Below are 10746 nucleotides of genomic sequence, written 5' to 3' on the forward strand. Positions count from 1 at the left end.
CATCCGCAATGCCCATAGACTTACATTATGTCCGCATATCATCCGCAAACGGATGGGATGATATGCGGGCATACGGAGCGGATGACACAAATGTCACCCGATCCATGAAAAAAAAAAGTCCCGCAAAACACCGGAGAGGCCGTGTGAAAGAGGCCTAACAAAGACTTTTTGTTTTTTTCTTCACCAAATGTTTCTCTTTCTGAAAACATAGCAATACCTAATTGTTACTGCTGGAAATTATTCCAAAAGTGACTCGCTACAGGACCTAAAGTAAACTAACCCCAACCTGTACAAGAAGATGCTGTATACTTACCTTTTTAGGGGCCTGTGTGATAAAACTTTGCAAAGTTGCCTATATCCATCCAATGCAGGTATTTTACACTCCTAGGCTTGTGTACCTGTTCCTCCCACCTGTGCTGCAGTACCTTCCATCAATACAGGATGGCAAGAGGAACCACTGCAGGTGACAAGGGAAAAAGTATTTACACCCAGAAATGTGGAATACCTGCACAAGCCAAGGATGAACAACACAGCAGACTTTCAACACACAGGTCATTGGAAAGCTAAGCATAGTTTTGGTTATTTAAATTTTTGATCCTGTAATGACAGGGTCACTTTAAATAAAATCTAGGCTGTATTGTGAACATGGCTCATAAAATCTTGGAAACACACACACATACTTAACTAAGATTTACAGGCAATTATATCATGCTTTGTTCTTTTTTATTCGGCAGATTGTATTGTTTTTCTGAGTATATATATCATGAACAGATGCCCCAGTGTCTGGGATGATCCAGAGGTAAGGTTGGCTTTTTTAAAACGTTACTGTGCATAATGACATGTAATTAATTGTTCTATTCCTTTATTAGTAATTATTTTATCCAGTGATATCTACAGTCATTTAGCAAAAGCTCTGTGCAAAATCACATTTGAACAAGTCATGTCTTTAATTGATGAAATACACCAATTTCTATGCTGTGTACAGCCATGGTGTGCTCCTACTAAAGGCTGAATACATACAGGACTTGTCAGAATTTCGCACATTGGCTGTGTACCCTATTTACTAAACACATTTCTTTACAATGTGGTGCGTTGATCAGGTGTTTTAAACTTTTCAAGTCTAGGATACGTTCCCTCTTACCATCTCTTTTCTTTCTCTTTTTCTCTGAATATTCTCTGTACATCATCATGTACAGTGTTTCTAGCAAACTTTTGCATAAAAATAAGAATTCATTGTTTGCATACATTGCAATACATGTTCAGGCTGGCCAACTACATTATAGTGATCCCTCTCTGGGCAATCCCTACTCTACTGCAAAAATGTGACAAATACTTACTCATTCGAAGCTTAATTTAATATATAGTACAAATATGGGGCAGACAGACACAGTTGGGGAGAACTACAGACCCAGGTCAGGTCACTGACCTGCATTATGCAATAGATTTGGAGGAATGTTAGTCCTGAAATCTAGAGAATGTGTATATACAGTAAATTTATATATACATATATTAACAGAGAGAAACATGCATTATGTTTTGTTTCCCTTGAGCCCATTATCTGCCTAAGGTCTATGTATGGAGTTGCTTTGACCCATTTCTGCAGTCATAGCTGTGTTCCCAGCTTTAAAGGGGACTTGCACTGATAAGACTCTTTCAACCAAAGATCCATCCATTGAGATGAGAATGTGTAAGGGTAGGTAGGTGGTTGATACTTCCTCCATGTTTCCCTCTTCATTGGGCGCCAAGTGTGGGTCACATAGGAGGCTTACGCTGAGGTGGGTTCTTCTGATCTATACTAGACACCTTGATCAGGGTCATTGCCTTACACATGAGTGAACGCTCTTGGTGTCTTAAGCATCACCACAGGTAAGCCCCGTACACACGTACCGATTGTCGGCCATAAATATTCGGCCGCCGAACGATCGGCCGATTGTAGGCTTGTTAGTATGAAGCTTCCGACAGCCGACAGCGCATTTTCGGCCGAACAGAATCTGTCGTGCAGACTTTAAAATATTTGTTGGCCGTCACCAGAACGGCCGATTGTTCGCCAGTCAGTACAGATTTTGGCCGACAGACAGCAGATTAGCAAGACTAGGCATGCTCAGAGAAGAAAAAAGACAAGGAAAGTTAACCATCACATGACATCACTTCTGCAGTCGGCTGTTGTTGGCCGACAAAATTCCTGTGCAGTCTTTTGCAGTTTTCAACAGACACGACAGCCCTGGACAAAAGACGGCCAATCGTTCGGCCGACGATCAGTACGTGTGTACGGGGCTTTACTTTCGCATTTAGGAGGGACATGCAGAGCCAATGCCATCTCCAATTGTCCAGCGTATCAACGCTACCTCACTTCTAGTAACAGTATGGAGCCCTGCTGTGCACCTAGCGCGTCCACTTTGCTTAACTCTTTCTTTTCTGTACTTGTGTACAGGCTGAGGGCCCTACAGTGCACATCTGCTCCCATTGCTATGGGAGATGGATCCCGGCCGAAGGAGTGCCGACAACATTTCCCTCACTGCATGAGGCTATCACACATGCCACATGTAAACGCTTAACTACAGACTGCTAGAGAAACCTTCTTTTCCCTTGGTAACCTGTAACCAGTTGTATCTTCACACTGGATGAACTCTTGTACTGTTGTCTTCATACCCCAATGTGCTTTATCTGACCCACAATTTAGACTATGGTGCTGATTTACTAAAGGCAAATAGATTGTGCACTTTGCAAAGTGCAGTTGGACTCTGCAAGAAAAGTTTCTCCAGAGCTTAGTAAATGAGGTAAAGGTTCACTATACAAAAAATACCCAATTATGATGATGGAAGTTTGCAAAGCTTCTGCTCATTTACTAAGCTCTAAAGCAGGGATCCTCAAACTACGGCACTCTGTTGCAGAACTACACATCCCATGAGGCATTGTAAAATTCTGACATTCCCAGCCATGACTAGGCATAATGGGAATTGTAGTTCCTGAACAACTCCAATCCATAATTGGATGAGTCAGAGACATAACTAGAACCTTCAGGGCCCCAGTGCAAGAAACCATGAAGGGCCCCCCAAACCCCTGGCCGGGGCCCCTACCTTCAAGCCTGGGGCTCTTCCCACTGATCCTGGGGCCCTTTACTCTCATTGCAGGGCCCTTTATTACAGTCCCGCAACGGGACCCTTTCACAAGTTCTGCAGTGGGCCTCCCCACAGTGGTGGAATGCCAGGGCCCAGTCGCAAGTGTGACCTTTGCAATCCTTGAAGTTCACAGTTCACTGGTGTCAGTAGTTTTGATTTTTTTGGTTTGTCAATTGTATTATTTTTTATCATTTTATTTTTTTACAATGTCACTGACTATGACTCTGTCCATTCAGAAAAGGAAGGAGCTGGTAAATTACATATTTACTGACCCCTTTCTGGTTCTCTATTGTGACACATCCCCTGCAGCAGCCCGCAGGAGAGGGAGCACAGTGGGGGGGGGGGGGGGGAGCAGCACAGTAGAGGCGGGGACCAGGGGAGCACCAAGGGGCCCAGAGACAGCAGAAGTGAACTGGATAGAAGGAGTGGCAGGGGCAGCATACAGAGGAACCAATCTCCTCCATTTTCCTCATACAGCTACAGGAGGAAAAAGGAGGACAGTGATTTCTCTACATGCTGCCTCCATTGCCCCTCCTATCCAGGTGTACAGGGGAGCCGCACAGACCCCCTGGGGCATGGGGCCCGGTTGCCATTGCAACCCCTGCAAACCCTGTAGTTATGCCCCTGGGATGAGTCCATAGTGGGTTTAAATCCGATTTGCAATTCTCTGGTCCCCCAGACTCCAGTAACAGCATAGAAGTGTTGCAATCCCCGCATTCCCGGGCTCCATGCAACTGCAGCTGTTCCCTTTCTCTTTTATTTTCTTTTTCCTTTTTTTCCCCCATGTTCCTTATATAATACATGAAACCAGTGGGGTAGACCCAGCAAAGCCTGCCAGGAAGAAAACTGGGGAATACAACTAACTCTTAGTTTCCCGAAAGGGGCAGTGTGAATGGGCAGCCGTAACCTGCCTACAAACGTACTCACAAGAGTGGTGGAAGTCACACTGAATTGAAGTATTGCAATTTGAATAGAAGGTGGATTAGGTTACATGCAATGCATGTTTATATGGACATTAATTAAAGATTCATACAGTTTTAACGGTGCACTCATTTTTTGGGACACTCTACACTCAAAAAGGTTAACGGTTACCAGTTTAGAGTTACAGAGGAGGTCTTTTGCTAGATCTGTTGCTCTCGCTCTGACGATGGTGGCAATACCTCACATGTGTGATTTAAACACCGTTTACATTTGTGGGCCTAACTTACGTATGCAATTTCTTTGGCGCTTTAAAAAAAAATATGTTTTTCCTATTTATTTTATTTTTAATTTTTTTACTGTTCCTTTAAAAAAATTAAATCTGATCACTTTTATTGCTGTCACAAGAAATGTAAACATCCCATGTGACAGGTACTCTTTATGGAGGGACCCTAAACCCCTCCACTGCACTTAAAAATGTTCAAAACGCCAAAATCTGCATTTTTTTTTTCACTTTTTTAAAATCGATGCCGTCGGCAGCCGAGTAAACCAGAAGTGACGTTGTTACTTCATCAGAGACCCGATCGAAGCCAAATCCAGCTTTGTTCGGGACGCTGACCAGCCGACGGACGTGCCAGAACGGCGGCTGTAAAAACAGTTGAGCGGCTGCTAAACCGCATTGGTTGTTATAATTAGAAAGCTGACCACCGGCTCAAAAAGAAACGGTACTGGGGTGATGCCTGCAGCTGCAGGCATTACCCCGGTACAACCACTTCTTCAAGCCGACATACAGGTACGTCGGTTTGTGGGAAGTGGTTAAAAAACATTCTTGTCACAGGATTCCCCTCTCACTCCCCTTATAATTACCTGAGCCCCATCTCGACCCAGCGCTGTCCATGAAAGCTGCGGCTCTCTCCCTCCTTACAGAGCAGGTGGAGAGCAGCAGGAGTCATTGGCTCTTGCTACTGTCAATTAAATCCTATGCTGAGGGAGAAGGGGGTGGGGCATAGGATTTGGACGCATTTAGCTGAGCTCGCATGAGTACCCCCCTTAGCAAGCAGCTTGCTAGGGGGGGGGGGGGGAATCGGGAGGGGGGAGGAGCCTGGAGTGCTGGCGGGGGGGTCAGGGCTGCTCTGTGCCAAACTATTTAAGTGTAACATGTTTGTTATTAAAAAAAATTAATAAATTATATAACTTTAAGGCTACGTTTTTGGATAGATCATTTTGTTAGTTTATTTTTTGCTGTTTGTGTCCTGTTGGAGAGCTTTCCCTGTATTTCCTATCATGGACACAAAACAGAAAGTGAAAGGAAATCCCCTTTTTAAACAGCTGTCACATGAACAGGTGTTCCCATTGGATAATGTGTTCTCGCCTTGTTCTAGTGACAACTGTAATATTTTTGATTTCCCATCATTTTCTGATTTGGTGACAATGGTGAGCAGGACAAATACCGAAATACGGTAAACCTCTTCCCCTCTCGGGACAGCAATAAAAACTGTGATAACTGCCATTTTTGTACTGCATGGGTAAAGATCCTATTGGTATTTTATGTTTATGGAAAAAAAAATGTAAATGGATATACACACTGTGATTCATTTTCTGCTTTTAGGTTTTTGATCCCCTGAGATTTTCACCAGAAAATTCCTCTGGTCGAAGTTCGCACGCCTTTCTTCCTTTCTCAGCTGGATCAAGGTATATTATTTTACTGTGTTGGAAATTTTACATATTTTTTGTGTAAACTGAGTGGACAAGGACCTGTCACCCGTCTGCTCTGATCAGCAGGTGATCGGCGGACAGACCCGCTGCTGATCAAAATGCAGTGCTGAGTCTCTGAACAGCCAATAACCAATTACCAGTGCTGTCACTTGGGAGGAAGGGGAGTAGGTCACATGCTCCCTTTACATACAAGTACAGATATTTTACTTTGCCCCCTGATGGTCAGTGAAAGACATTCTGAAGTATTACAGTATATACAATAAAATGTGAAGTTGCAGTGGTGGAAATGCTAGCTATGAGTATTTTATTCTTCTGGCTAACCAGGAACCGGTTAGTAAGATTTTCCCCTTACTTTTTTGTCTGATGACAATGGTGTTATTAGAAATTGAGGAAAAATCTGAAAGCAGTAAAACGATGATAGCGATCAAGTTTTTTCCTACTCTGCAAATTTAATTCTGGACTGGAAGATTTGCCCCCTTAATGACCAGGCCATATTTTGCGATTCGGCACTGCGTTACTTTAACGGACAATTGTGCGAACAATTGCCTGGTCATGCGACGCTGTACCTAAATAAAATTGATGTCCTTTTTTCCCACAAATAGAGCTTTCTTTTGGAGGTATTTGATCACCTCTGCGACTTTTATTTTTTGCGCTATAAAAAAAAAGAGCGACCATTCTGAAAAAAAAAAAACAATATTTTTCACTTTCTGCTATATAACATTCTCAAAAAAAAATGTAAAAATCAAAATGTTTTAACATTTTAGGCCAATTTGTATTCTGCTACATATTTTTGGTTAAAACAATTGCAAAAAGCGTATTTTGATTGGTTTGCACAAATGTTATCGCGTCTACTAACTACGGGAAAAATTTATGTCATTTTTATTGTTTTTTTTTTTTTTTTTACTAGTAATGGTGGCGATCTGCAATTTTTAGCGGGACTGCGACATTGCAGCAAACAGATCAGACCCCTAACTGACATTTTTGACACTTTTGGGGGGACCAGTGACATTATTACAGTAATCAGTGCTATGTTAATGTAATAATGACACTGGCATGGAAGGGGTTAACACTGTGGGTGATCAAGGGGTTAAATGGGAGCTTAGGGGAGTGATTCTAACTGTAAGGGAGGGGAGCTTGTGAAATGATCATAGAGACATGTGTTCCTATATAGAGGGATCGGGATCACATGGGCTCTATGATCATTCCAGGGAGAAGAACGGTCAGCTGTGTTTACAACAGCTGACCCTTCTTCTCTCTCAGCAGGGAACGATCGCAGGTGTCAGGCGGCAATCGGAGCCACCTGCTCCGTGCATCAGAGTTCCTGATGCCGAGTGGGGGCGGGAGCATACTGGCGGCGCCGCGCGCTCGCCCCCTAGCTCCCAGCGCGTGACCAACGTAGACCTTTGTGCAGGACAGCCGCACTGCCGCAGTAAAAAGGCAGCGGGCAGTCGGCAACTGGTTAAAGGATAAGTCCACCCTAAAACTAAAATCCCTGCATCTATAGATCTCCACATTCTAACACTTTTCTATCTAGCCCTGTAAAGAAGAAATCCGTAAACATATCTATTTTGAAGCTGATCCAACATGATCTTCAGCGGCAGTAGCTCTGTAGAGGACACGGCCGACAACAGCTGTGAAATGAATGGGGAGCGACGTCACCCATATACTTACTATGGGGCTTCTGTTGTCGGCTGCCTCCTCTGCACCCGCCTCTACAGCGAAGCCGCCACTGACAGATCAGCGTGGGATCAGGTCGGATCGGCTTCAAAAAAGGTAAGTACGTATACTGAATTCTTCTTTACAGGGATAGGTTAGTGTTAGAACGTGGAGATCTATAGATGCAGGGATTTTAGTTTTATCCTTTAAATTCTTGTTTATCCAAAATGTAAAAAATGTGTGAGCTTGACAAACACTTTAAAGCAGGCATGTTCAACCTGCGGCCCGGGGGCCGCATGCGGCCCAGAACCACAGGCAATGCGGCCCACTGCCCCCTGACAATTTTTTTATTTTTTTTTGCTGGGTAGAAAGGAAGTTGAGTCGGGGGCACGGCCACAGAGGTAGCCTCGGAGGGGAGGGGGGGGGGGGGGGGCGGCAGCATTGGAAGGGGGCGCGGCAGCGTTTTATTGCTTATATACCTTAACTAATCGTATATATTTTATATGCGGCCCGAGAAAATTTCTCTACACTCAATGTGGCCCAGAGAAGCCAAAAGGTTGGACACCCATGCTTTAAAGGGATTGTAAAGTCTCAACGTTTTTCACCTTAATGCATTCCTTGTATTAAGGTGAAAAACCTTCTTTGCTGCAACGCCCCCCCCCCCCCCTTTTTCTTACCTGAGCCCATTTGTTCCAGCGCTGTGCAGGAGCCCAGCGGCTCCAGCCGCTGGCTCTTATCTCATTGGACATATTGAGTACAGCAGGAGCCCAAATCTAGTGACATGGGAGCAGGTGGCCGGCCTGAATCCTGCTGTCTGTGTCAATGGACGCAGCAGCAGGACTTTGGAGCGTGCCCACACGGGTGCCCCCATGGAAAGTGGCTTTCCGTGGGGGCACCCAATGAAGAGCAGGAGCCAGGAGCACCGCCAGGACACCCCAGAAGAGGGGGATTGGGGCTGCTCTGTGCAAACCCAACTGCACAGAGCAGGTAAATATAACATGTTTGTTATTTTTAAAATAAATAGGGCCTTGTTTACACTTGTTTACACTAAAGAGCATTCTGCATTCGGATCGCTCTTCAAAGAGCACTGACAGGCAGTGAGAAGGCGTAATATCTCCTCACTGCTTACTGTAACCCCTAAGAAGACCGACTGCCATGCTGCAACTGCGTGCATTGCATTCAGTTGTAGAGCAGTTGCAGAGCGGCTCATTCACTTGAATGTGACAGAATTATAATTCTTGTTGCGCCTGAAAAGCAAAGCATCGCAGCTGCAGCATGCATACACCCCTGGCCACTGCCTTCCTAGCTAAAAGGAAGTGGTCGACCAGCAGTAAAAATGCAGCCTAATCACATGATTTTACCACCTCCTCCCCCCCCCCAGCTGCTAGTGTAAATAAACCCTAACTGAAATCTGATCATTTGTCTGCACTGTGTGCACGCAGCTTCTTTTGTTGCCTGAAACTGTTGATGTGAAATGGGTAATAACTATTATCTAAAGCAGGGATTCCCAAACCACGGCCCTGCAGCTGTTGCAGAACTACACATCACATGAGGCATTGTAAAACTCCGACATTCACATACATGACTAGGCATGATGGGAATTGTAGTTCCTGAACAACTGCAGGGCCGTAGTTTGGGAATCCCTGATCTAGAGGTACCCTCAGACTGCATTCTTGAGAATATTGGCTAATATGACAAAATGGCCATTACTATATGTATGTGTTCTCTATTAAATTATTCTCTATTAAAGTGGATGTAAACTTCAGTCATGAAATCTGAAAAAGCACATACAGTTTATCTGTAGCAATTACTTATCTCTCTCCAAAGCTCTAAGCGTAGTTTCTCTCTGGCACTTCGTTCCTCTGTTATCAGCATGAGTCACTTCTGAGAAGTTTACCAACACATGAGATTAAAGTGGTTGTATACTGCCGTAAAAAAAAAAAACCCTGCAAGACAAAGGCATAATGAGCTAGTATGCATCGCATACTAGCTCATTATGAAATACTTACCTTAAAACGAAGCCCTGACACGGCCGCCCGGACACCGCTGTGGGAGCTGTCATGCTCCCTTTGTGTCTCTTCCGGGTTCGGCGGCTCCGGCGCTGTGAGTGGCTGCAGCCGCGATGACGTAATGCGTGCAGGAGTGACTTTCCGGCAAGTAGCTGGCAAGGAACTCTGAAGGTCCGCTGGACCTTCAGATCGAATGCGCTGCTAGCGTCATCGGCTGCATGCAGGGCAAATATCTCCTAAACCGTGCAGGTTTAGGAGATATTAATTGTACCTACAGGAAAGCCTTATTATAGGCTTACCTGTAGGTAAAAGTAAAAAAATTGAGTATACTACCGCTTTAATTTGAGACCGAAGAGGAGAGCACAGCACACAGCTCTGTATTCATCCTTCGTTCCTGTGCCATGTGTGGAGGGGGGTATGTCCCTTTCCTCCAATCAGCTCTCACACACTGTAACTGCAGCTTGCCACCCCCTCCTCTCTGCTCCTCACAGATGCAGAAGGATTTGATCTCAAATCTGCACTTTTAAAGAGGTGTAGAGAAGAGAAGACTGCAGATAAACAAGTAAAACTTATGTAGGAGGATTTGTTTCACCTTTGTGTAACGTCTAAAGATGAGTATATGAGGGGTTTATTTTTTTTTTTTTTCCCCAAAAAGCTTTATTGAACAAAGTACACATTAAAGGAGATGAGGGGTTTATAACCACTTTAAATAATTGTTGCACTGTACTCTCCAGAAATTGCATTGGACAGAACTTTGCTATGAATGAGATGAAAGTCGCCCTCGCATTGACATTACAGAGATTTGAACTGAGCCCGGACCCCGAGAATGTGCCAAAGAAAATTCCTCAGCTTGTTCTACGATCTGCAAATGGTGTCCATGTATATCTGAAGAAATTACCACAGAAAAAATGAGACACGGAAAATAAAAGAATATGATCTGTGTGATGTTGCTGTATTTTATATGTAATTCACAAATATATCAATATGTGTAATTTGGCTATTTTTAGCTGAATGAATAATGCTGTCATATTACAACTAAAAAATAAATAAATTGCTAGTATTATTAACTTGACGAAAAAGTTCTCAAAGAGATTTAGTGACCTCTTGGCGAGAAGAAAACCCCCAGCACCCAGTGGTGTGCTGACATTATCCCAGGCTGGATCCATGGCTGCAGTAGAGGAATGAAATAACATTGGGCACCAGTCACTCTTTGTCTTTTCCAGATGTGTTTTTTTTTTTTTTGCTCCAGGCTCATGGGGAAAGAGGGTTAGGGTTTCAGCTAACTCCAGCAACTTTTGGCGCTTTTCCACTGCATGGAACCGAACGGT

At 44.1% G+C, this 10746-nt stretch overlaps 1 protein-coding gene across 1 annotated transcript in view; it reads left to right on the top strand.

Annotated features, from left to right (window-relative positions):
- LOC309561369 (cytochrome P450 4B1-like) overlaps positions 1–10425 on the top strand; it is a 46949-nt gene extending 36524 nt beyond the window's left edge. The window contains exons 10-12 of the mRNA XM_082265249.1: positions 735–799; positions 5647–5729; positions 10153–10425. Coding sequence (XP_082121375.1) covers positions 735–799; positions 5647–5729; positions 10153–10330 — 326 coding nt within the window. The 3' untranslated portion in view covers positions 10331–10425. The remainder of the gene's footprint in view (positions 1–734; positions 800–5646; positions 5730–10152) is intronic.
- The last annotated feature ends 321 nt before the right edge of the window (positions 10426–10746 follow it).

The sequence above is a fragment of the Pelophylax lessonae genome (assembly GCF_965119305.1).
Source record: "Pelophylax lessonae genome assembly, chromosome: 8".
Taxonomy (NCBI): Eukaryota; Metazoa; Chordata; class Amphibia; order Anura; family Ranidae; genus Pelophylax; species Pelophylax lessonae.